The sequence below is a fragment of the Amphiprion ocellaris genome, chromosome 14 (genome assembly GCF_022539595.1).
Source record: "Amphiprion ocellaris isolate individual 3 ecotype Okinawa chromosome 14, ASM2253959v1, whole genome shotgun sequence".
Lineage (NCBI taxonomy): Eukaryota > Metazoa > Chordata > Actinopteri > Pomacentridae > Amphiprion > Amphiprion ocellaris.
Genome location: NC_072779.1, coordinates 27516992 through 27544596, shown reverse-complemented (window position 1 = coordinate 27544596; position 27605 = coordinate 27516992). Strand labels below are relative to the sequence as shown.

The window sequence follows — 27605 nt, the reverse complement described above, 5'->3', positions numbered from 1 at the left end:
AAAATTCAGTGGTTTTTGAACAAAATACAACCAAACAACCAAAATTATTGCAGTGATCATGACGTTCACCTACCTCTTATTTCTCCTTTGGGAAAACTTGCTTACAGTGAGCACAACAGCAGCAGCGATAGCAGTAATGCCGAAGCTGACACAGGAATCCACTAGATGTCTCTGGAGCTTGTTCAGTTTCTCCTTCATTAATCTGCTCTTGATTGATTTTGGTTGAAGCTTGTTGTAATACCTGGACTGTTGGATGGCCTGCGAAAATGTCTATCTGATGTTTTTGATTTGTCTTGTTGCTAGTTGTCAGTGTCACTTTTTCTCTAATGTGGAGTTTCTCAAATTGACTGAACATACACATTTTAAGTTGTTGGAGCTCTAAGTATTTTTCATTGAGAGATTTGTGGTCTCCATTCCAATCATTTTGAGATAATGTGTCCTCACTTTGATCTTTTTCCAGCTTTGTCTTCTTTGGTGTCTTTCCTTTCTGTGACAATGTTTTCTTTACAAACTGATTGATTACCTTTAGTCTTTTCTCCAGATTGTTTCTCATATCATGAGCACTGCACTTCATATGACTGATCTCCTTTTGTTCAACTCTGGTACCCTTCCAGATCTTTCTCAAACACTCTCTATTTAACATTTGCTGTTCTGTAAAGTCATCTATCTCTGCAGATAACTCAGACACTTTTGCAAGTTTCTGTATCTCGACATTGATCACTTCTTTACCTTCTGCTCTGATCAGAACACCTTCCCTTTCAGGTTTCAGGGAGACAGCTGTTCCTCTAAGGTCACCTTGACCTCGACCAGATTTCTGCTGATGTTCCCATTTGTCAGTCTGAGTCACGCAAGGTGATTGCTGAACATCCTTCTTACATTCAGATTCTTTAAATTCTCTCAAGTCCAGCCTTTCACCATCGTGTTCATGCAAGCATTCTTGTACTGCAGCCACAGTTTGAACTGCTTTGTGTAGCTTTCCTTTCAACATATATGTCTTTTCGCATTGTATCTGACAATAATAAGAAGTGATCAGATTAATCAGCTGATCAATTTCAGCACACTTGTGTCCCAATGTAGTGAGTAGCTTTAGTATGGTTCTACTTTTGTGCTCAAATCTGTCAATATTCATACAAGACACTTTATATGTCTTTTGATTGAGAAGTTCTAGTATGCTTCTCAAATGTACAATTGTGTTAAGGACAATGCAAAATTGGTCCTGTGTAATTATGATCTCAGAGCGTGTTTCTTTCATCTCCTCACGTTCATTTAAAAACATTTCTTTCACAGGGTCAATGCATTTCATCATTTGACATGTTATTTTGTTTTTTGGGGTTGTCTCAGGAGGATAATTTTTTTCTTGGGTGGTTGTAAGTTCAGCCATCGTGATTTCTAACGTGTCCAATGTGAAACTCTTCTTCTGAACTTCTGATTTGTCTCCTTCGAATAGCACTTTCTTCTTGGTACTTTCCAGTTCTTGTGGTTGTTTGTTGACATCAGCATTCTTGAATTCATGTTGTTTTTGTTTCAGTGCCATCATCTTCATCATTTCCTCCAGGCTCCTCTGATTTGTTTGTAGCTGGAGGTTGAGGTCGTTCATTTTGGTCTTCTCTCTGTTGATTTCATTCAACAAGTTGTCTGCATGTTCTTTCTTCTCTTGTAGCTCAGCCATTGTGATCTCCAACATGTCCTTTTCATCTTCCATATCTTGTTTCTCTTGTTCCAATATGTCAGATTGTTTGAGGATTTCAGATCTCATCAGCTCCAAGTCCACTTTCTCTTTGTTCATCATTTCACTGGCTTTATTCAGATGCTCTCTCTCTTCTTTCAACTCTGCTTTCAGTTTCATGAGATGTTGTTTTTCATCCTCCAACTGTTGCTTCCATTCATTTTCCATCTCCTCTCTCTGGGTCGTCATTTCAGACAGTAAGCTCATCATACCGTCCTGTTGTTTCTCGAGCATCTCAGTGTAACAAGCCATGATGTTTTTCTGATCATCAAGTGCTGCTAGCTTTTGCTCCAATACAGTGTGTAACTGTAGTGCAGCGTCACTGTTTAGTTGTAATCTGTCTATGTTGTGTTTTGTGTGCTCATTCATCCTTCCATTCAGCCACTCAAGTGTTTCCCTCAGAGTTTCTATTAATTCCATTCTTTTCTTGACTTGATCTTCTGTCATTTTCAACTCAGACCTTTCTCCTTCCAATCTGTCTGATTCATTCAACATTGCATCTCTCTCTCTCTCCATTTCAGCTTTTATCTGATTGACCTGTTCTTTCTCTTCTTTCATGGTTTTCATGAACGCTTCAATCTCTTCTACCTTCTTCTTGAAACTCTTCTTCTGAATTTCCAATTCTTGTCTTTCTGCCAGCACATTCTTCTTGATACTTTCTCGTTCTTGTGTTTGTTTGTTGAACTCCTCATTCTTGAGTTCATGTTGTTTTTGTTTCGCTGTCATCATCTTCATCATTTCCTCCAGGCTCCTCTGATTTGTTTGTAGCTGGAGGTTGAGGTCATTCATTTTGGTCTTCTCTCTGTTGATTTCATCAAACAAGTTGTCTGCATGTTCTTTCTTCTCTTGTAGCTCAGCCATTGTGATCTCCAACACATTCTTTTCATCTTTCATATCTTGTTTCTCTTGTTTTAATGTGTCAGATTGTTTGAGGATTTCCGATCTCATCAGCTCCAAGTCCACTTTCTCTTTGTTCATCATTTCACTGGCTTTATTCAGATGCTCTCTCTCTTCTTTCAACTCTGCTTTCAGTTTCATGAGATGTTGTTTTTCATCCTCCAACTGCTGCTTCCATTCATTTTCCATCTCCTCTCTCTGGGTCGTCATTTCAGACAGTAAGCTCATCATACCGTCCTGTTGTTTCTCGACCATCTCAGTGTAACAAGCCATGATGTTTTTCTGATCACCAAGTGCTGCTAGCTTTTGCTCCAATACAGTGTGTAACTGTAGTGCAGCGTCACTGTTTAGTTGTAATCTGTCTATGTTGTGTTTTGTGTGCTCATTCATCCTTCCATTCAGCCACTCAAGTTTTTCCCTCAGAGTTTCTATTGATTCCATTCTTTTCTTGACTTGATCTTCTGTCATTTTCAACTCAGACCTTTCTCCTTCCAATCTGTCTGATTCATTCAACATTGCATCTCTCTCTCTCTCCATTTCAGCTTTTATCTGATTGACCTGTTCTTTCTCTTCTTTCATGGTTTTCATGAACGCTTCAATCTCTTCTACCTTCTTCTTGAAACTCTTCTTCTGAATTTCCAATTCTTGTCTTTCTGCCAGCACATTATTCTTGATACTTTCTAGTTCTTGTGTTTGTTTGTTGAACTCCTCATTCTTGAGTTCATGTTGTTTTTGTTTCGCTGTCATCATCATCATCATTTCTTCCAGGCTCCTCTGATTTGTTTGTAGCTGGAGGTTGAGGTCATTCATTTTGGTCTTCTCTCTGTTGATTTCATCAAACAAGTTGTCTGCATGTTCTTTCTTCTCTTGTAGCTCAGCCATTGTGATCTCCAACACATTCTTTTCATCTTTCATATCTTGTTTCTCTTGTTTTAATGTGTCAGATTGTTTGAGGATTTCCGATCTCATCAGCTCCAAGTCCACTTTCTCTTTGTTCATCATTTCACTGGCTTTATTCAGATGCTCTCTCTCTTCTTTCAACTCTGCTTTCAGTTTCATGAGATGTTGTTTTTCATCCTCCAACTGTTGCTTCCATTCATTTTCCATCTCCTCTCTCTGGGTCGTCATTTCAGACAGTAAGCTCATCATACCGTCCTGTTGTTTCTCGAGCATCTCAGTGTAACAAGCCATGATGTTTTTCTGATCATCAAGTGCTGCTAGCTTTTGCTCCAATACAGTGTGTAACTGTAGTGCAGCGTCACTGTTTAGTTGTAATCTGTCTATGTTGTGTTTTGTGTGCTCATTCATCCTTCCATTCAGCCACTCAAGTTTTTCCCTCAGAGTTTCTATTGATTCCATTCTTTTCTTGACTTGATCTTCTGTCATTTTCAACTCAGACCTTTCTCCTTCCAATCTGTCTGATTCATTCAACATTGCATCTCTCTCTCTCTCCATTTCAGCTTTTATCTGATTGACCTGTTCTTTCTCTTCTTTCATGGTTTTCATGAACGCTTCAATCTCTTCTACCTTCTTCTTGAAACTCTTCTTCTGAATTTCCAATTCTTGTCTTTCTGCCAGCACATTCTTCTTGATACTTTCTAGTTCTTGTGTTTGTTTGTTGAACTCCTCATTCTTGAGTTCATGTGTTTTTTGTTTCGCTGTCATCATCTTCATCATTTCCTCCAGGCTCCTCTGATTTGTTTGTAGCTGGAGGTTGAGGTCATTCATTTTGGTCTTCTCTCTGTTGATTTCATCAAACAAGTTGTCTGCATGTTCTTTCTTCTCTTGTAGCTCAGCCATTGTGATCTCCAACATGTCCTTTTCATCTTCCATATCTTGTTTCTCTTGTTCCAATATGTCAGATTGTTTGAGGATTTCCGATCTAATCAGCTCCAAGTCCACTTTCTCTTTGTTCATCATTTCACTGGCTTTATTCAGATGCTCTCTTTCTTCTTTCAACTCTGCTTTCAGTTTCATGAGATGTTGTTTTTCATCCTCCAACTGTTGCTTCCATTCATTTTCCATCTCCTCTCTCTGGGTCGTCATTTCAGACAGTAAGCTCATCATACCATCCTGTTGTTTCTCGAGCATCTCAGTGTAACAAGCCATGATGTTTTTCTGATCATCAAGTGCTGTTAGCTTTTGCTCCAATACAGTGTGTAACTGTAGTCCAGCGTCACTGTTTAGTTGTAATCTGTCTATGTTGTGTTTTGTGTGCTCATTCATCCTTCCATTCAGCCACTCAAGTTTTTCCCTCAGAGTTTCTATTGATTCCATTCTTTTCTTGACTTGATCTTCTGTCATTTTCAACTCAGACCTTTCTCCTTCCAATCTGTCTGATTCATTCAACATTGCATCTCTCTCTCTCTCCATTTCAGCTTTTATCTGATTGACCTGTTCTTTCTCTTCTTTCATGGTTTTCATGAACGCTTCAATCTCTTCTACCTTCTTCTTGAAACTCTTCTTCTGAATTTCCAATTCTTGTCTTTCTGCCAGCACATTCTTCTTGATACTTTCTAGTTCTTGTGTTTGTTTGTTGAACTCCTCATTCTTGAGTTCATGTTGTTTTTGTTTCGCTGTCATCATCTTCATCATTTCCTCCAGGCTCCTCTGATTTGTTTGTAGCTGGAGGTTGAGGTCATTCATTTTGGTCTTCTCTCTGTTGATTTCATCAAACAAGTTGTCTGCATGTTCTTTCTTCTCTTGTAGCTCAGCCATTGTGATCTCCAACATGTCCTTTTCATCTTCCATATCTTGTTTCTCTTGTTCCAATATGTCAGATTGTTTGAGGATTTCCGATCTAATCAGCTCCAAGTCCACTTTCTCTTTGTTCATCATTTCACTGACTTTATTCAGATGCTCTCTTTCTTCTTTCAACTCTGCTTTCAGTTTCATGAGATGTTGTTTTTCATCCTCCAACTGTTGCTTCCATTCATTTTCCATCTCCTCTCTCTGGGTCGTCATTTCAGACAGTAAGCTCATCATACCATCCTGTTGTTTCTCGAGCATCTCAGTGTAACAAGCCATGATGTTTTTCTGATCATCAAGTGCTGTTAGCTTTTGCTCCAATACAGTGTGTAACTGTAGTCCAGCGTCACTGTTTAGTTGTAATTTGTCTATGTTGTGTTTTGTGTGCTCATTCATCCTTCCATTCAGCCACTCAAGTTTTTCCCTCAGAGTTTCTATTGATTCCATTCTTTTCTTGACTTGATCTTCTGTCATTTTCAACTCAGACCTTTCTCCTTCCAATCTGTCTGATTCATTCAACATTGCATCTCTCTCTCTCTCCATTTCAGCTTTTATCTGATTGACCTGTTCTTTCTCTTCTTTCATGGTTTTCATGAACGCTTCAATCTCTTCTACCTTCTTCTTGAAACTCTTCTTCTGAATTTCCAATTCTTGTCTTTCTGCCAGCACATTCTTCTTGATACTTTCTAGTTCTTGTGTTTGTTTGTTGAACTCCTCATTCTTGAGTTCATGTTGTTTTTGTTTCGCTGTCATCATTTTCATCATTTCCTCCAGGCTCCTCTGATTTGTTTGTAGCTGGAGGTTGAGGTCATTCATTTTGGTCTTCTCTCTGTTGATTTCATCAAACAAGTTGTCTGCATGTTCTTTCTTCTCTTGTAGCTCAGCCATTGTGATCTCCAACACGTTCTTTTCATCTTTCATATCTTGTTTCTCTTGTTTTAATGTGTCAGATTGTTTGAGGATTTCCGATCTAATCAGCTCCAAGTCCACTTTCTCTTTGTTCATCATTTCACTGGCTTTATTCAGATGCTCTCTTTCTTCTTTCAACTCTGCTTTCAGTTTCATGAGATATTGTTTTTCATCCTCCAACTGTTGCTTCCATTCATTTTCCATCTCCTCTCTCTGGGTCGTCATTTCAGACAGTAAGCTCATCATACCGTCCTGTTGTTTCTCGAGCATCTCAGTGTAACAAGCCATGATGTTTTTCTGATCATCAAGTGCTGCTAGCTTTTGCTCCAATACAGTGTGTAACTGTAGTGCAGCGTCACTATTTAGTTGTAATCTGTCTATGTTGTGTTTTGTGTGCTCATTCATCCTTCCATTCAGCCACTCAAGTTTTTCCCTCAGAGTTTCTATTGATTCCATTCTTTTCTTGACTTGATCTTCTGTCATTTTCAACTCAGACCTTTCTCCTTCCAGTCTGTCTGATTCATTCAACATTGCATCTCTCTCTCTCTCCATTTCAGCTTTTATCTGATTGACCTGTTCTTTCTCTTCTTTCATGGTTTTCATGAACGCTTCAATCTCTTCTACCTTCTTCTTGAAACTCTTCTTCTGAATTTCCAATTCTTGTCTTTCTACCAGCACATTCTTCTTGATACTTTCTAGTTCTTGTGTTTGTTTGTTGAACTCCTCATTCTTGAGTTCATGTTGTTTTTGTTTCGCTGTCATCATCTTCATCATTTCCTCCAGGCTCCTCTGATTTGTTTGTAGCTGGAGGTTGAGGTCATTCATTTTGGTCTTCTCTCTGTTGATTTCATCAAACAAGTTGTCTGCATGTTCTTTCTTCTCTTGTAGCTCAGCCATTGTGATCTCCAACACGTGCTTTTCATCTTTCATATCTTGTTTCTCTTGTTTTAATGTGTCAGATTGTTTGAGGATTTCCGATCTAATCAGCTCCAAGTCCACTTTCTCTTTGTTCATCATTTCACTGGCTTTATTCAGATGCTCTCTTTCTTCTTTCAACTCTGCTTTCAGTTTCATGAGATATTGTTTTTCATCCTCCAACTGTTGCTTCCATTCATTTTCCATCTCCTCTCTCTGGGTCGTCATTTCAGACAGTAAGCTCATCATACCATCCTGTTGTTTCTCGAGCATCTCAGTGTAACAAGCCATGATGTTTTTCTGATCATCAAGTGCTGCTAGCTTTTGCTCCAATACAGTGTGTAACTGTAGTCCAGTGTCACTGTTTAGTTGTAATCTGTCTTTGTGTTTTGTGTGCTCATTCATCCTTCCATTCAGCCACTCAAGTTTTTCCCTCAGAGTTTCTATTGATTCCATTCTTTTCTTGACTTGATCTTCTGTCATTTTCAACTCAGACCTTTCTCCTTCCAATCTGTCTGATTCATTCAACATTGCATCTCTCTCTCTCTCCATTTCAGCTTTTATCTGATTGACCTGTTCTTTCTCTTCTTTCATGGTTTTCATGAACGCTTCAATCTCTTCTACCTTCTTCTTGAAACTCTTCTTCTGAATTTCCAATTCTTGTCTTTCTGCCAGCACATTTTTCTTGATACTTTCTAGTTCTTGTGTTTGTTTTTTGAACTCCTCATTCTTGAGTTCATGTTGTTTTTGTTTCGCTGTCATCATCTTCATCATTTCCTCCAGGCTCCTCTGATTTGTTTGTAGCTGGAGGTTGAGGTCATTCATTTTGGTCTTCTCTCTGTTGATTTCATCAAACAAGTTGTCTGCATGTTCTTTCTTCTCTTGTAGCTCAGCCATTGTGATCTCCAACATGTCCTTTTCATCTTCCATATCTTGTTTCTCTTGTTCCAATATGTCAGATTGTTTGAGGATTTCAGATCTCATCAGCTCCAAGTCCACTTTCTCTTTGTTCATCATTTCACTGGCTTTATTCAGATGCTCTCTCTCTTCTTTCAACTCTGCTTTCAGTTTCATGAGATGTTGTTTTTCATCCTCCACCTGTTGCTTCCATTCATTTTCCATCTCCTCTCTCTGGGTCGTCATTTCAGACAGTAAGCTCATCATACCGTCCTGTTGTTTCTCGAGCATCTCAGTGTAACAAGCCGTGATGTTTTTCTGATCATCAAGTGCTGCTAGCTTTTGCTCCAATACAGTGTGTAACTGTAGTCCAGTGTCACTGTTTAGTTGTAATCTGTCTTTGTGTTTTGTGTGCTCATTCATCCTTCCATTCAGCCACTCAAGTTTTTCCCTCAGAGTTTCTATTGATTCCATTCTTTTCTTGACTTGATCTTCTGTCATTTTCAACTCAGACCTTTCTCCTTCCAATCTGTCTGATTCATTCAACATTGCATCTCTCTCTCTCTCCATTTCAGCTTTTATCTGATTGACCTGTTCTTTCTCTTCTTTCATGGTTTTCATGAACGCTTCAATCTCTTCTACCTTCTTCTTGAAACTCTTCTTCTGAATTTCCAATTCTTGTCTTTCTGCCAGCACATTTTTCTTGATACTTTCTAGTTCTTGTGTTTGTTTTTTGAACTCCTCATTCTTGAGTTCATGTTGTTTTTGTTTCGCTGTCATCATCTTCATCATTTCCTCCAGGCTCCTCTGATTTGTTTGTAGCTGGAGGTTGAGGTCATTCATTTTGGTCTTCTCTCTGTTGATTTCATCAAACAAGTTGTCTGCATGTTCTTTCTTCTCTTGTAGCTCAGCCATTGTGATCTCCAACATGTCCTTTTCATCTTCCATATCTTGTTTCTCTTGTTCCAATATGTCAGATTGTTTGAGGATTTCAGATCTCATCAGCTCCAAGTCCACTTTCTCTTTGTTCATCATTTCACTGGCTTTATTCAGATGCTCTCTCTCTTCTTTCAACTCTGCTTTCAGTTTCATGAGATGTTGTTTTTCATCCTCCAACTGTTGCTTCCATTCATTTTCCATCTCCTCTCTCTGGGTCGTCATTTCAGACAGTAAGCTCATCATACCGTCCTGTTGTTTCTCGAGCATCTCAGTGTAACAAGCCATGATGTTTTTCTGATCATCAAGTGCTGCTAGCTTTTGCTCCAATACAGTGTGTAACTGTAGTGCAGCGTCACTGTTTAGTTGTAATCTGTCTATGTTGTGTTTTGTGTGCTCATTCATCCTTCCATTCAGCCACTCAAGTTTTTCCCTCAGAGTTTCTATTGATTCCATTCTTTTCTTGACTTGATCTTCTGTCATTTTCAACTCAGACCTTTCTCCTTCCAATCTGTCTGATTCATTCAACATTGCATCTCTCTCTCTCTCCATTTCAGCTTTTATCTGATTGACCTGTTCTTTCTCTTCTTTCATGGTTTTCATGAACGCTTCAATCTCTTCTACCTTCTTCTTGAAACTCTTCTTCTGAATTTCCAATTCTTGTCTTTCTGCCAGCACATTCTTCTTGATACTTTCTAGTTCTTGTGTTTGTTTGTTGAACTCCTCATTCTTGAGTTCATGTGTTTTTTGTTTCGCTGTCATCATCTTCATCATTTCCTCCAGGCTCCTCTGATTTGTTTGTAGCTGGAGGTTGAGGTCATTCATTTTGGTCTTCTCTCTGTTGATTTCATCAAACAAGTTGTCTGCATGTTCTTTCTTCTCTTGTAGCTCAGCCATTGTGATCTCCAACATGTCCTTTTCATCTTCCATATCTTGTTTCTCTTGTTCCAATATGTCAGATTGTTTGAGGATTTCCGATCTAATCAGCTCCAAGTCCACTTTCTCTTTGTTCATCATTTCACTGGCTTTATTCAGATGCTCTCTTTCTTCTTTCAACTCTGCTTTCAGTTTCATGAGATGTTGTTTTTCATCCTCCAACTGTTGCTTCCATTCATTTTCCATCTCCTCTCTCTGGGTCGTCATTTCAGACAGTAAGCTCATCATACCATCCTGTTGTTTCTCGAGCATCTCAGTGTAACAAGCCATGATGTTTTTCTGATCATCAAGTGCTGTTAGCTTTTGCTCCAATACAGTGTGTAACTGTAGTCCAGCGTCACTGTTTAGTTGTAATCTGTCTATGTTGTGTTTTGTGTGCTCATTCATCCTTCCATTCAGCCACTCAAGTTTTTCCCTCAGAGTTTCTATTGATTCCATTCTTTTCTTGACTTGATCTTCTGTCATTTTCAACTCAGACCTTTCTCCTTCCAATCTGTCTGATTCATTCAACATTGCATCTCTCTCTCTCTCCATTTCAGCTTTTATCTGATTGACCTGTTCTTTCTCTTCTTTCATGGTTTTCATGAACGCTTCAATCTCTTCTACCTTCTTCTTGAAACTCTTCTTCTGAATTTCCAATTCTTGTCTTTCTGCCAGCACATTCTTCTTGATACTTTCTAGTTCTTGTGTTTGTTTGTTGAACTCCTCATTCTTGAGTTCATGTGTTTTTTGTTTCGCTGTCATCATCTTCATCATTTCCTCCAGGCTCCTCTGATTTGTTTGTAGCTGGAGGTTGAGGTCATTCATTTTGGTCTTCTCTCTGTTGATTTCATCAAACAAGTTGTCTGCATGTTCTTTCTTCTCTTGTAGCTCAGCCATTGTGATCTCCAACATGTCCTTTTCATCTTCCATATCTTGTTTCTCTTGTTCCAATATGTCAGATTGTTTGAGGATTTCCGATCTAATCAGCTCCAAGTCCACTTTCTCTTTGTTCATCATTTCACTGGCTTTATTCAGATGCTCTCTTTCTTCTTTCAACTCTGCTTTCAGTTTCATGAGATGTTGTTTTTCATCCTCCAACTGTTGCTTCCATTCATTTTCCATCTCCTCTCTCTGGGTCGTCATTTCAGACAGTAAGCTCATCATACCATCCTGTTGTTTCTCGAGCATCTCAGTGTAACAAGCCATGATGTTTTTCTGATCATCAAGTGCTGTTAGCTTTTGCTCCAATACAGTGTGTAACTGTAGTCCAGCGTCACTGTTTAGTTGTAATTTGTCTATGTTGTGTTTTGTGTGCTCATTCATCCTTCCATTCAGCCACTCAAGTTTTTCCCTCAGAGTTTCTATTGATTCCATTCTTTTCTTGACTTGATCTTCTGTCATTTTCAACTCAGACCTTTCTCCTTCCAATCTGTCTGATTCATTCAACATTGCATCTCTCTCTCTCTCCATTTCAGCTTTTATCTGATTGACCTGTTCTTTCTCTTCTTTCATGGTTTTCATGAACGCTTCAATCTCTTCTACCTTCTTCTTGAAACTCTTCTTCTGAATTTCCAATTCTTGTCTTTCTGCCAGCACATTCTTCTTGATACTTTCTAGTTCTTGTGTTTGTTTGTTGAACTCCTCATTCTTGAGTTCATGTTGTTTTTGTTTCGCTGTCATCATTTTCATCATTTCCTCCAGGCTCCTCTGATTTGTTTGTAGCTGGAGGTTGAGGTCATTCATTTTGGTCTTCTCTCTGTTGATTTCACCAAACAAGTTGTCTGCATGTTCTTTCTTCTCTTGTAGCTCAGCCATTGTGATCTCCAACACATTCTTTTCATCTTTCATATCTTGTTTCTCTTGTTTTAATGTGTCAGATTGTTTGAGGATTTCCGATCTAATCAGCTCCAAGTCCACTTTCTCTTTGTTCATCATTTCACTGGCTTTATTCAGATGCTCTCTTTCTTCTTTCAACTCTGCTTTCAGTTTCATGAGATATTGTTTTTCATCCTCCAACTGTTGCTTCCATTCATTTTCCATCTCCTCTCTCTGGGTCGTCATTTCAGACAGTAAGCTCATCATACCGTCCTGTTGTTTCTCGAGCATCTCAGTGTAACAAGCCATGATGTTTTTCTGATCATCAAGTGCTGCTAGCTTTTGCTCCAATACAGTGTGTAACTGTAGTGCAGCGTCACTATTTAGTTGTAATCTGTCTATGTTGTGTTTTGTGTGCTCATTCATCCTTCCATTCAGCCACTCAAGTTTTTCCCTCAGAGTTTCTATTGATTCCATTCTTTTCTTGACTTGATCTTCTGTCATTTTCAACTCAGACCTTTCTCCTTCCAATCTGTCTGATTCATTCAACATTGCATCTCTCTCTCTCTCCATTTCAGCTTTTATCTGATTGACCTGTTCTTTCTCTTCTTTCATGGTTTTCATGAACGCTTCAATCTCTTCTACCTTCTTCTTGAAACTCTTCTTCTGAATTTCCAAATCTTGTCTTTCTACCAGCACATTCTTCTTGATACTTTCTAGTTCTTGTGTTTGTTTGTTGAACTCCTCATTCTTGAGTTCATGTTGTTTTTGTTTCGCTGTCATCATCTTCATCATTTCCTCCAGGCTCCTCTGATTTGTTTGTAGCTGGAGGTTGAGGTCATTCATTTTGGTCTTCTCTCTGTTGATTTCATCAAACAAGTTGTCTGCATGTTCTTTCTTCTCTTGTAGCTCAGCCATTGTGATCTCCAACACGTTCTTTTCATCTTTCATATCTTGTTTCTCTTGTTTTAATGTGTCAGATTGTTTGAGGATTTCCGATCTAATCAGCTCCAAGTCCACTTTCTCTTTGTTCATCATTTCACTGGCTTTATTCAGATGCTCTCTTTCTTCTTTCAACTCTGCTTTCAGTTTCATGAGATGTTGTTTTTCATCCTCCAACTGTTGCTTCCATTCATTTTCCATCTCCTCTCTCTGGGTCGTCATTTCAGACAGTAAGCTCATCATACCATCCTGTTGTTTCTCGAGCATCTCAGTGTAACAAGCCATGATGTTTTTCTGATCATCAAGTGCTGCTAGCTTTTGCTCCAATACAGTGTGTAACTGTAGTCCAGTGTCACTGTTTAGTTGTAATCTGTCTATGTTGTGTTTTGTGTGCTCATTCATCCTTCCATTCAGCCACTCAAGTTTTTCCCTCAGAGTTTCTATTGATTCCATTCTTTTCTTGACTTGATCTTCTGTCATTTTCAACTCAGACCTTTCTCCTTCCAATCTGTCTGATTCATTCAACATTGCATCTCTCTCTCTCTCCATTTCAGCTTTTATCTGATTGACCTGTTCTTTCTCTTCTTTCATGGTTTTCATGAACGCTTCAATCTCTTCTACCTTCTTCTTGAAACTCTTCTTCTGAATTTCCAATTCTTGTCTTTCTGCCAGCACATTTTTCTTGATACTTTCTAGTTCTTGTGTTTGTTTGTTGAACTCCTCATTCTTGAGTTCATGTTGTTTTTGTTTCGCTGTCATCATCTTCATCATTTCCTCCAGGCTCCTCTGATTTGTTTGTAGCTGGAGGTTGAGGTCATTCATTTTGGTCTTCTCTCTGTTGATTTCATCAAACAAGTTGTCTGCATGTTCTTTCTTCTCTTGTAGCTCAGCCATTGTGATCTCCAACATGTCCTTTTCATCTTCCATATCTTGTTTCTCTTGTTCCAATATGTCAGATTGTTTGAGGATTTCCGATCTCATCAGCTCCAAGTCCACTTTCTCTTTGTTCATCATTTCACTGACTTTATTCAGACCCTCTCCTTCTTCTTTCTCCTGTGCTGCTTGTTTTTCAAGGTGTTGTTCTGTTTCAAATTTTTCTTTCAATTGATATTGAGATTTCTTCAGCTCTACCTTTCTTTGCTCTAAACGAGACTTTCGTGTTTCAGCATCTTTACGTTTTCCCAGTTTTGGTTTCCACTGATTTTTTATTTCTTTTCTATTCATCACTCCATTTGACATCTCTTCCAGTTTTCCCTTTTCAGTGTTGTTTTCACTTGTTTGTATTACTTCATTCTCTTTAACATTTTCCCCTTGTTGTGTACTCTTCTTTTTTTCCGCCTCTTTATGGTCATCTGCTTCCAGCTCATTATCATCTTTTTCTGTATAATTTATACCCATTCCAGATTTCCCTTTTTCTTTATTTTCCAGTTGTTTTACTCCAGTGAGTTCTTCCTTTTCTTTCAGGTATTCATGCTTTGTTTGTTCGGTCTCTTGATTGAGCTTCCTTTTACTTTTTAACATAGATTTTTCAGCTTGAGTTATTGATGTTCTCTTTCGTCTTATAGGTGTGCGCAAAATCTTTATGTTTTGTTTTTTATCTTTCAGTATCATCATCTCACCCTTCTGTATCTCTGTTTCATTCTCTCGCTCCTCTTTTCTCAGAAGTATCATCTCTGTTTTCTCAGTGGTTCTCTTCTTCTCGCTCTTGATTGAGTTTTTCTCTTTTTGGATATTTGTTTCAACTTGTCCCAAATATTCTTGTTTTTGTTGCACATTTTTAAATTCATGTATCATCACTTCCATTCGTTTTTTCATCTCTATCCTAGTATTTGCAACTTCTTCCCTTGTGAGAGTGGTTAATTTTGCCTGTACCTTGATATGTTGTTTTTCATCTTTAACTGCTGCAATCATAAGTGTACAATGTGTCTTCATGTGCTTATATTTCTCAATACACATCTCAATTAGTTCCCAGTGCTTCTGAACTTGATTTTGAAAATCTGTGATGACTGATGTCCTTGACTTCACCATTTTACTTCTGCCCTCATCCGTTTTACTTTTCAATCTCAAGTTCATAATCTCCAGTTTATCCCGCTCTCTGATGATCCTTTCCAGTTGCAGGTTGAGCTCCTTCTTTCTCTTCTGTGTTTCCCTCTTGAGGAGATCTTTCTCTTCTTTGACAGCAGCCCACACTTTTTTACCTTCCTGCTCTGTTTGAATACATTTTCGAATGATCTGTTGATTTTCTCTTTTCTTCATTTCCAACTCAGACGTTAACACCTCCATCTCTTGTCTTTCTCTTTTAGCTTTCTCTTGTGTGATGGCAAGCTCCTGTTTTTGTTTTTGGATGTCATCCCTGATGTTAAACATTTTGTCCATCTCTGCTTTTGCTCGTGTAGTAATTTTTTCAAAGTCCTTTATCTGAGATTTTACTCTGCCCATGTAGTCCCTTACATTCATATTTTTAGTTTTTAGTGCTTTTAGTCCATCTCCTTGTTTCCTTAAATAAACACTTACATTTTCAAGAATTCCCATGTCTCTCATAATTATTTCTAAGTGTACATGGAATTTTTGTCTTATGTTTTGAAGGTTACTAATGGAATCAGTGACTTTTGAGGTCTCATGTACCATTCTGATTATCTTACTGAAGCTTTTCATGTCTTTCTTTTCCAAACTGTGTTTTTCATGTTCTCTGTATTCATAGATGAGAACTGTCAGGTCTTGGATCCTCATCCTCTCCTCTTCCAGCTCCTCCTTCTGTTCTCTCATTTTTATTCTTAACAACTCTAACTCATCCCTGTGTCTTGCGTTTTTTTCCAATCTTTGGTCTAATTCTCTTCTACTCTTTTTGGTCTCTCTCCTCAGTGATTTCTTTTCTTCTTGTAATTCATTCCACAGAATTTCATTCTCCTCCTTTTTTCTCACATTTTTTCTAAACATGCGTTCATTTTCTTGTCTCTTCATTTCCAGCTCGGACTTCAGCAGCTCCATTTCTCTTATTTCTCTTTTGTTTATTTGCTTTAGTTCATTGATTTCATTTTTCTTTTGTTCAGTATTCACCTGTAAGTTGTTCATGTTTTGTCCTTTTGCTTCAATTAGTTCTCTCTCCATTGTTTGTTTCACTTCCTCAATTTTGGCCTTTTTTAGTTGCTTAGTTTCACAGTTGAAGTTTTCATTTTCCATTGACTCTGTTTCTTGGCCTTTTGTCTTTTCTGTCAACTTCTCCCTTTCTGTGTCTGTTTTAGCACTGACACTTTTTTTAACACTTTCCTTCTGCCTCTCAGCTTTTTCCACTGCAGATTCTCTGTGCTTTTTCTGCCTTATTTCAATCTTGTATTTTTCGAGCTCAGCTCTTTCCTGGGAGGTTAAACAGTTTTCCATGTCTAGTTTTGTAGCTTCAATTCTACAGTTCAGGTCTTCTAACTGCCTCAGTTTTACTTCAGTCTCTTTCAAATTATTCTCTACGTTTTCACTTTTCTTTCTTGTCTTAACAACCATTTTCTCTACAGTTCTCTTAACTTTTCCCACTTTCTCCAACCTCTGTTGAAACACTTCAGTTTCTCTCTGTATTTTTATTTTTAACATTTCTAATGCATCTCTCTCTTTCAAAATTTTCTGTAATTTCTGATCCAGTTCTCTTTCCCCTTTTTTTGCAGCAGTTTTCATTGACTTCATGTTGGTCATTTCTTCTTTGTGGCACATTTCACTTTGCTTTATTGCAGTTTTCAGCATTTTCAAAAGCTCTTGGAACTGTTTCATATCTTGCAGCAATCGCTGAATTTTACAGTTTTTCTTTGTATAGTCTTTGATTTTACTTTTTTCAGTGTGGTTCTCAAGTTGTACTTTTACCGATCTCATGATTTCTTGAGTTGTATAAAACTTTCCACTAAATCTTTGTATAACTGTACTTTCTGTACACTTTTTATCAGAATCTCCATTCATCTCCTCAGCATGTGTCCATAGATCTTCTCTTGACTCCTGACTTTGCTTTCTTGGCTTAACATCCAGTCTCATCATGTCAGACTGGCGTTTCCTGTTTTTGCCATTCATTTGAACTTGCACTTCATATTTCATTTTTCCATTGACATTTGTAGTCAAAATGTCACTACTGTTCAGCTCTATTTCTTCCAAAAGCTCAGTCCCTCTTTCCTCCAGATCTCCAGTTTGCTTGACAGTAGTCTCTGGTCTCTGGCTCTTCAAGTCATTTATTTCCATGAGTCTTTTAATCTCTTGACTATTTTCTTCCATGTTCTCCATAGCATACTTCATCTGCTCCTTTATTTCCTCCTCCTTTTCCTTGAGTTTGGATAATTTTTTTTTCATTTCTTCCTTCTCCCTCAAATTTATCAGAAAGTTGGTCTCATTATTTTCTATTAATGCTCCTTCATCAATTTCTGTCCTAATCTGTAAGCAAATATTCTGCTCTTCTTCCATGTCCATGACAAGAAAAAGTTTGCGCTCTGAATGCTTATGCTTCTGTTCTGTTATTTCGTCACTTTGATTCCAATTTTGTAATGTGACTATGTGATGCAAAAACACAGCTTCTGTTATACGTTGATCCTCTGCTTTTTTGTTTTCAGCTGGAATTTTCAATGTTTGATCTTTGAAGGAGTCTATGCCAGTTTCCCTTTGTGGTTGTCGAAGTTTTGATGCAAAAGTCTTTTTGATTGGAGACAAAATCCATCTGTGGAGCTCACCTTTCATGGAAAGCTTGTCCTTCACAAAAAAAAAAAAAATTAATCTTTTTGTTTTTGTTTGAGCAACTATAAGTCATCAATCATTATTGTGCCTCAAAAGAATTTGAATATCATGAAAAAGTGATTTTTTTAATTTAAAAAAGGTACATTTTCGTCTATTCTATATTCATTATGTTGTGCGAAATATTTCAAACTTTTTGTATTAATTTTGATGACTATGGCTTACAGCTCATTAATATCAGAAATCCTCATGAGCTCTAATTTAGCATCAAAGTTAAAACAAATAAAAGCTTGAAATATTTCAGTTTATGTGTAATGAATCTGTTACAGGCCTGGTCTATCCCCGCCCCCTTCCGGCCATCTGTTCCCCTGCCGGTGTGTTGCCGGTCTGTGAGGCTTTCTGTAGCTGCTGATCAGTGGATTAGGAGTGGCTGTGAGAACCTCACACCAGCAGCTCATTCCATCTGCTGCTATAAAGACCGGCTTCGCATGGCAGGGGACGTGTGATCGAACTGCCTCAGTGGTGGACAGACATCAAGACGTGCGAGTTCATCGAGTCTGTCTTTGAAGACATTGGGGAGGCCAGTTTAAAACCTTAATTCTAGCCTGATTCAGATATTTATTTATCATTTTTAAGTGTGCTTAGGGTCTTTGTCTTGTTGGAACACCCAACCTCATCCAAGAACCAACCTTCTGGAGAATGTTTGTTTTTCTTAAGACTTTGGAGGTAATTATTATTCTTCATTATTTCCTTCACTTGGTGTTAAAGGATCAGCTCCATTTGCACCAAAACAGCCTTAGAGCATAATACTGCTACTGCCGTGTTTGACAGTAAGTACAGTGTTCTGGAGGTTAAAGTGCTCACCTTACAAACATATTCCTGATCACTGTGGCCAAATAAGGGCTGCACAGTGGCGTAGTGGTTAGCACTTTCGCCTTGCAGCGAGAAGATCCCTGGTTCGTGTCCCGGCTTTCCCGGGATCTTTCTGCATGGAGTTTGCATGTTCTCCCTGTGCATGCGTGGGTTTTCTCTGGGTACTCCGGCTTCCTCCCACAGTCCAAAAATATGCTGAGGTTAATTGATCATTCTAAATTGCCCGTAGGTGTGAATGTGAGAGTGATTGTTTGTCTCTATATGTAGCCCTGCGACAGACTGGCGACCTGTCTAGGGTGTCCCCTGCCTTCGCCCGAATCGGCTGGGATAGGCTCCAGCTCCCCCCCCACCCGCGACCTTAGTGAGGATTAAGCGGTGTATAGATAATGGATGGATGGATGTGGCCAAATAACTACATTTTTGTTTCATCTGACCACAGAACTTTCCTCCAGAAGACCGTTTATTTGTCTATATGACCAGCAGCAAACTACATTTGAGCCTTAAGTTGCTACCTGTAGAGGAATTGCTTCCTTCTTTCATAGAGCCTCTCAGCCCATGGTGATGCAAAACACACTCAACCGTGGATACTGACAGCTGTGTTCAGCAGCCTCTAATTCATAGCAGACCTGCTGTTTTTTATTTTTGGATGGCTCTTGACCATCCTGACCATCTGTCTCTCTGCAGCATGTGATAGCTTGTGTTTTCTCCTTTATCGTGGCAGGGAGACAACTGGACCATGCACTGTGTGCTTAAATGTCTCCATGTGACTTTTTTGACTTGTTCTGAAATTTGTTATTCAAGTTGTTGTATGTATATTTTTGACCCAGTAGATTTAGTCATTTAGCCTGAAGACCAATACAAATCAAAACTGTCATGAAATGCAAAGTCTAACTAGTGTATGTAAACTTATTACCACACTTACGCAGTCTATCAAAATGTACATAAATTATTATTTAAAGAAGAGTGGCTCTTTAAGAAGTTAAGACATCATATCTTTTTCATATCTTTTGCTCACAGTTTTCAAAAAAAAATAGACTGCATCAGTAACCTATGCAGTGCAAATCTGTCAAATATAAACTAGTAAATGATGGTTACTGATGTTTTAATGTGTAAAGTGGTTGTAGAAGGTGAACAGACCACTTTGTCTAAACAATAAGCGTCTCTCAAACTATTCTGATGACACTTTATAATCTCATCACCTTTAATTCCCAACATTATATTGTGGTATCATAGTAAGCTCTATGCCTTTTTCACAGCAGATATTTCACAGGAAAACATAGCAGAAAAGCACAGGTGTGGCTAATAATATTAGTAAGGTCTCAGCTCCATTAAAGCATCAGATGAAACATTGCTAAAATGAAAGCACTCATTATTTAGTCAGTGAAATATATTTTTTCTTTTCTGCTTTGATATACAAAAATAAATGCTGTGGAAAGGCTATTACTTGACCAGAATAAAAAAACAATAACAACAAAAGACTTACCATGTATGTTTTTGCTTCTTCCTTGTTTTTTCCAGTCTTCCTTTGGGTTCTTAACATTTCCTCCCAGGTGCTGTTAATCTCTGCTGCAGTTTTTTCTATGTTAGTATTCATTGCAGCCATTGACAGAATTGTGGTCATAGCACCTTCCAGTTTTTGTTCAACTTTCTGTCCTTGTTGTTGTATTTTTAACTTCATGATAGCTAATTCATCCCTCTCTTTTATGGTCTTCTCCAGCTGCTGGCTGACCTCTTGTCTCTTGTTTCTTGTTTGAAATTTCATCCATTTGGTTTTGCTCTTTTTTTCTGTGAAGTCCCTCAAGCTCTGCTCTGTATCTTCTCCCACCAAATGTAGGAACTTTTTGATGTCTTCTAATTCAACAGCGCTCACTTTGTCTTTGGTGTCCTCCCTGCTGTCTTCCACCAACATTAATTCTCTGGTTCTATCAGCTTGTCTTAATTTGTTCTCCATGTTCAATTCCTGCATTTGTTCTGATGTCTGCCTCTGACTCCTACCTTGTCTTTCCCCCATGTCTTGTTTAGAATTTTCAACATCTTCCTTTGTCCTGCTGCTCTCCCCCATTTTTCTTCTGCTCATTCTTATCATTTTTGCCAGCTCTTTCTTCTTCATTTCAGTCTCATTGCTCATAACTTCCATCTCTCTCATCTCTGATTTTGTCATCAGTAACTTGCTGTCCAGCTCCTGTTTTTGCTTTTCAGTATACTCCCTCATACACTTCATTGTATCTGTTTCTGTTTTAGTCAGCTGTCTGTCTCTCTGTACGTTTTCTCTATTTGTCTGTATTTTATTTTTTATTCTTGCTATCTCAGCTCTTTCTGATTGTATCTGTGCTAACTTGCTCCCTATGTCTTGTCTTTGCATGTCATCCCATATCTCTGTTTCGCTCTGTGTAACTGTTATGTTTCCATCTGTTTCTTGTTGCTGCTTATGGGAGTCTAGTTTTATGTTGTCCATTTGACTGGTTTCTGTCTTTAGCTTCCATCTTTCTCTCATAGTCACATCCAGCTGTTGTTCACAGTATTCCATCACATCCCACACGTTTTCTATGCCTTCTTGGATTCTGCTGAGTTTTGCCTTCACAGTTTCAAATCTGACTTGTTTTTCTCTCTTTCTGTCTCTGCTTTCCATCTCTGTGGCCTTCTCCACTTGAGCATCTCTCTGACTGTTTGCCCACCTTTGCTTTAGCTTGTTGATCTTTCCATTCATTGTATGTTTAATTTTCTCAACATGATCTCTGTTTTGTAAAATTTCTCTTTTAACTATCTTTAACTCCTGCTCTGTATTTGCTATGGTTTTCTGTATTTGCTCTTGTGCCTTCTTTGTTTGAACCATTTTGTTCCTGTTTTTATCAATTAGGCTTTCACTGTCAGCCATCAGCCTTTCTATTAAGTTCTGCCTTTGTTGTATCTGTTCCATAGGTTCTTTGGACTCATTATTTGCTTGTGATATTGTCTTATCATACTTGATCTTGGCCAACCTGCGTTGCTCATTGATGATGTCATAATGTCTTCTGTCCAGAGTTTCTCTTTCTTGATAAATTTCATTCTGGATTTTCAGTAGTAGTGCTTTTCCTTGAAGGGCAGTTTCTTTGTTTTCCAGAAGTTTCTCAATAACATTTTCTATCTGTAATTTCAGCCTTTTTATTAGTAAGAACTGCTCGTGTTTTTCAGATGTCAGTCTTTCAATGTTCTCCTGTTGCTGCTCTGTCTGTGTCTTCAGGAAGTCAATTTCATTTCTCTCTGTTTGTGTCTCTTCCAAAAGTTGGGCAATCTCCTCAATTATTTGAAATGTTAGTTGTCTGTGTTTTTTTATAGTTTCCCTTTCGATTTTTATGCCAACTTGTGTTTGTTTGTCTTCTGACTGCACTGTGTTTTCCACTGTCCAGTTTTGTTCTGTTTGGGTCATCTTACTGCTCTGTAGTCTTTGTTCTGTTGGTCAAAAATGGATAGAACAGCATTTGTTTAACAAATGAGAGCACTGATGAGAAGACACTCTACAACACATCTTACAGTATGTAGGGGGCCAGAAAAGGGGTGCAAAGTGGGAAACCAGCTGAACCTCTTCACGTGATATTGTTCTACCGAAGACCTTGCTATTCCTTTCATGATCCTAATCATTAGTCTGTCGCCTTCTCAACCTCCTTCTCTTCCATTAACCTTGTCTCTCAAAAATGATGTTCCTATTTAACTAAACTGCAGTCTCAGCTACGTTTTGAGGGAAACACATTTTCTCATCGTAGGTTAAACGAATGACATCAGAAATGTTTCCACTGCCAAAGAGCCACAACGTCCAGATTAGAGAATGAAAGAGTGGTGTTCAACATCCATCCATCCATCCATCCATTATCTATACACCGCTTAATCCTCACTAGGGTCGCGGGGGGGCTGGAGCCTATCCCAGCTGACTCGGGCGAAGGCAGGGGACACCCTAGACAGGTCGCCAGTCTGTCGCAGGGCCACATACAAAGACAAACAAGCACTCTCACATTCACACCTACGGGCAATTTAGAATAATCAATTAACCTCAGCATATTTTTGGACTGTGGGAGGAAGCCGGAGTACCCGGAGAGAACCCACGCGTGCACAGGGAGAACATGCAAACTCCATGCAGAAAGATCCCGGGAAAGCCGGGACGCGAACCAGGGATCTTCTAGCTGCAAGGTGAAAGTGCTAACCACTACGCCACTGTGCAGCCCCTGGTGTTCAACATAGGATGCTTCAATGGCTTCCAGGGTATTGCGTCCTGTCCAATTTAATTGTGATATGATCAGGTGGCTGAAAAGTATTGACAGTTGGAAGGCAATGGAATAAATTCAATATTTTTATATATATATATATATATATATATATATATATATATATATATATATATATATATATATATATATATATATATATATATATATATATATATATATATATATATACACAGTGGATATTAGAAAGTCTACACACCCCTGTTCAACTGCCAGGTGTTTGTGACGTAAGAAAATGATACCAAGTTAAATAATTTCACAACTTTTTTCACCTTTAATGTGACCTATAACCTCTACAACGCAATTGAAAAACAAACTGAAACCTTTAAAGGGGAAAAATAAAAAAAATAAAAAACTTAAAATAGCCTGGTTGCATAAATATGCACACCCTTAAACTAATACTTTGTTGCAGCACCTTTGGCTTTTATTACAGCACTCAGTCTTTTTGGATAGGAGTCTATCAGCATTGCACATCTTGATGTGGCAATATTTGCCCACTCTTATTTGCAAAACCGCTCCAAATCTGACGGATTGCGAGGGCATCTTCTGTGCACAGCCCTCTTCAGATCACCCCACAGATATTCGATCAGATTCAGGTCTGGGCCATTCCAAAACCTCAATCTTATTCTGGTGAAGCCATTCTTTTGTTGATTTGGATGTGTGCTTTGGGTCATTGTCGTGCTGAAAGATGAAGTTCGTCTTCATCTTCAGCTTTCTAACAGAAGCCTGAAGGTTTTGTGCCAACACTGACTGGTATTTGGAATTCATAATTCCCTCCACCCTGACTAAGACCTCAGTTCCAGTTGAAGAAAAACAGCCCCAATACATAATGCTGCCACCACCATGCTTCACTGTAAGTGTGATGTTCTTTTGGTGATGAGCAGTGTTGTTTTTATGCCAAATATACCTTTTGGAATTATGGCCAAAAAGTTCAACTTTGGTTTCATCAGACAATAACACATTTTCCCACATGCGTTTGGGAGATTTCAAATGTGTTTTTGCGAAATGATGTTTGGGCTTGGATGTTTGGGCTTGGATGTTTTTCTTTGTGAGATAAGGCTTCTGTCTTGCCACCCTACTCCATTGCCAAGACATATGAAGAAGACGGGAGATTGTTGTCACATGTACTACACAGCCAGTACTTGCCAGAAATTCCTGCAGCTCCTTCAATGTTCCTGTCGGCCTCTTGGCAGCCTCCCTGACCAGTTTTCTTCTCGTCTCATCATCAATTTTGGACGGACGTCCTGTTCTTGGTAATGTCACTGTTGTGCCATATTTTTTCCACTTGCTGATGACTGTCTTCACTGTGTTCCATGGTATATTTAATTCCTTGGAAATTCTTTTGTACCCTTCACCTGACTGATATTTTTGAACAATGAGACCCCCCGGAGGTTTGGAAACTCTCTGCGGACCATGGCTTGTGCTGGAAGATGTGGCTACAAAAATGTCAGGAAAAGCCTACTAGACCAGCTGAACTTTATTTGTGGTTGATGAGAGGCACTTTAAATGGTGACAGGTGTGTGCTGACTCCAATTTAACATGAGTTTGAATGTAATTGGTTAAATCTGAACACAGTCACATCCCCAGTTATAAGAGGGTGTGCACACTTATGCAACCTCATTATCTCAGTTGTTTATTTTTACTTCACCTCCCTGAAAGGTTTCAGTTTGTTTTTCAGTTGTGTTGTACAGGTTATAGGTCACATTAAAGGTGGAAAAAGTTGTGAAATTATTTATCTTGGTGTCATTTTTTTACGTCACAAAAACCTGGAATTTGAACAGGGGTGTGTGGACTTTTTATATCCACTGTACATATATATATATATATATATATATATATATATATATATATATATATATATATATATATATATATATATATATATATATATATATATTTCTAAAATACTAAATAAGTCATGAGTACCCCCTAAAATGCCATTTCTCTCTTGTCCCGTTCCCTTGATGACCAAATTGCCTCACAGTAAAACAGTTAAAGTTAAATTGAAATCTCCTTTTTTTGGATATTATTATTATTATTATTATTATTATTATTATTATTATTATTATTATTATTATTATTATTATTATTATTATCTCTTGTAATTGTGGGGACATTTTTTTTAATTAGCATAAAATTTTAAAAATAATTATTATGCATCGAACGAGTGTCCCACAACATGCATACAACCCTATTAGCATAACCGTTTTAGCTGGTAGAAGAAGAAGAAAACAGTGACTGGCATGATACACTGAAATTAACATCATCAAACAGCTTTCCTAAAGAATGGGTAGAGCAAAGCTATGTCCTCTCTTCTATTTTTCAGATTTTCATAACATTGTCAGCCTTGACTTAATGTTAAGAAAAGTTCTTTTTTACTTTTTTCTTTACCTTTTCTTATCAGTAAGTTTGGCCTTTGGTCAGCAATAATAGCTAGATAAATAATAATAATAATAATAATAATAATAATAATAATAAATAGCTAGCTTTACTCTTACTTCTTATTGACGAGTATGTAGTAGAAAATTGTAAAAGTTTATTTTTCAAAAGCCCAAATATCCTCCAATTTTGGAATGACACACACACAAATATATATATATATATATTTATATATATATATATATATATATATATATATATATATATATATATATATATATATATATATATATATATATATATATATATATACACATATATATATGCACACCCCACCCCCATGTGACCTGGTAGAACTGCGTGTAACACTTGTGGAGGAGTAGAACGCATTGCCTCAGAACAACATCATGAGGCTAGATAGGAGCATGAGACGTCGCTGTCAAGCTGTCATTGTGGCAAATGGTGGAAACACCTGCTACTGACATTGTCAATTTTGGTTATTTGGGGCTATCTTTGTTATTGTGTAAATTGCTGGGGTAATAAATATTGCACTGATGAAAATGGTGCTTCTTCTCATTCATTAATAGTAATATCAAAGGGCACTATTACTTATTTCATTAAAATTCAGACTAAATAGGAAAAGCACTCATGTAAATAACAATATCCCTAGCTTATTTTGAGTAGTGTATATATGTATGTATATATACATATATGTGTGTGTGTGTGTGTGTGTGTGTGTGTGTGTACACACACACATATATATATTAAGTGACATATAAGATGATTTTTTATATATATTTAATGGTATCTCAATTAATGTGATGAAATAGATCATAACATGATTTAAGCATGTATGCAAGGTCTGAACACTTAATTATTTTTCAAAATAAGATTTTCATTGTGGGACTGCAATTTCAACCAATTCGGTAGAATGGTCCATATATATTTCAAGTTTTATCCCATATATATATATATATATATATATATATATATATATATATATATATATATATATATATATATATATATATATATATATATATATGTATATATACATATATATATATATACATATATATATATATATATATAGAGAGAGAGAGAGAGAGAGAGAGAGAGAGAGAGAAATTAAAAAAAACTCACCAACGTCTCTTGATTCAGCCATGTTTGTCTGTTACAAATTCAAAAACGATAATTTCAATGACATCAGACAGAGGTCTCTGCAGCAATTATGTAAAATTAGAATCTAAAAACATCAAAATCATGCACATTACACCAAAAATGTTGCAATTAGAACATGCCAATTGATTAAATGCTGCTTTGAACAAGAGGAACAAGAGCAACTGTATGTCATATGTATATATATATATATATATATATATATATACACACATATATATATATATATATATATGCCTTACCTCTGCTTTCTTTTGTCTTTAATTGTGGCAAAGCAAAACATGGAGCAGGTCATTGCAGAGAGTGCTATGTTTTTCTGCGTTGTTTTCACAGTAATTCTGTGGAGATGAGGGGCGTCAGCAATATTATCTTCACAACATTGTATATCTCCTTCCTCCACACATTTCTTGATCACCAGGTCTAGCTGACAGAAAGATGTAGCACCCAGTAAGTATGTGTGTGACTGAACGTTGTTTTGGTTATCGAACATCTAGCACCCTAAGTCTGGTTTCAGCTGATAAGGGTGGCATCCATGTTTTATTTCATTTCCAGAACCTCCTGCAGCTCTCCTGCACATAAACACTGAATAATCACATCTAAACAGACAGTGGCTCCCATACTCACACATTAATTAAATATATACACAAAAATAAGGTGTGCTAGCATTTTTTAATGTTTATATACTTTTCCAGTGGAATAAGCAGTACAATGATGAATTTTAAAACATTTATAGCACTGATAAATATGATTTTTAAAAAATAAAAATGCAATCACTAAGTTCCATCAAACATTTGGCTAAAAATATTATGTGTGGTATAGTAAATCATCAGAATGACCACAGCAGATGGTTAAGTACACTACACAGAAACGGGAATATAAGAACCTCTTACCTCTTACATCACTGACTGATGTTTTGGTGTAAGCATGGATACATGTTCCTCAGGAACCCATGAAATTAGGTGTGACTCAATTTTAGGTCCTGTTGTTTTTAATCTTTACATGCTTCCTCTTGAGGACGTCATCAGGAGACACAGCATCAGTTTCCATCGCTACACGATACACACCTGTGTAATGTCATGGGCTCTGTTAGTGTCAACAAACAAGCAAACCGTGGTTTGCCGTTTTTGAGTAATGTTGCGAACAGACAGAAGGATTCACATATGCTGATCATCACATAACTCCACCGCATCACTTGGCAGTGTAATAACTGATGTTTATCAGGATATTACATATATATATAGGGGATATATAGGGGAGAGTGGGGTAAATGAGTCAGTTTTTACTTGAGGTGTGTTTCAGTGGAGGCATGACAGTAATGTCTAAAAATAAAACATGTGCATATACTTCAGGATGTGGGACATCCCTGGGAATAATTGGTTTGGGTTTAATGATATTTGGCAAAATGTGCCATCAATTACATTGAAATAAAATTGAAAATTTTATACCTCATATAATGCAAGATCTGTTTCCATTTGTTCATCCAAGACCTGATGGGCATATCTTGTTCTTTCAAACCCTGT

The 27605-nt window shown here is 37.6% G+C and overlaps 1 protein-coding gene across 5 annotated transcripts in view; it reads right to left on the bottom strand.

The window, feature by feature from the left end:
• The window catches only part of LOC118471376 (golgin subfamily B member 1-like), a 34087-nt gene extending 7636 nt beyond the window's left edge, over nucleotides 1–26451 (bottom strand). For 4 of the 5 annotated variants that reach the window (XR_008603936.1, XR_008603937.1, XR_008603938.1 and 1 more), the window contains exons 1-4: nucleotides 26328–26451; nucleotides 26050–26077; nucleotides 19755–21700; nucleotides 74–17416 (exon numbers count right to left, since the gene is read on the bottom strand). Coding sequence is in view for 2 of the 5 variants with exons in the window: in XM_055017203.1 (XP_054873178.1) it covers nucleotides 77–17416; nucleotides 19755–21700; nucleotides 26050–26071 (19308 nt within the window). In the remaining 3 variants the exon portion in view is untranslated. The remainder of the gene's footprint in view (nucleotides 1–73; nucleotides 17417–19754; nucleotides 21701–26049; nucleotides 26078–26327) is intronic. The other variant, XM_055017204.1, reaches the window with a different exon arrangement.
• Between the last annotated feature and the right edge of the window lie 1154 nt (nucleotides 26452–27605).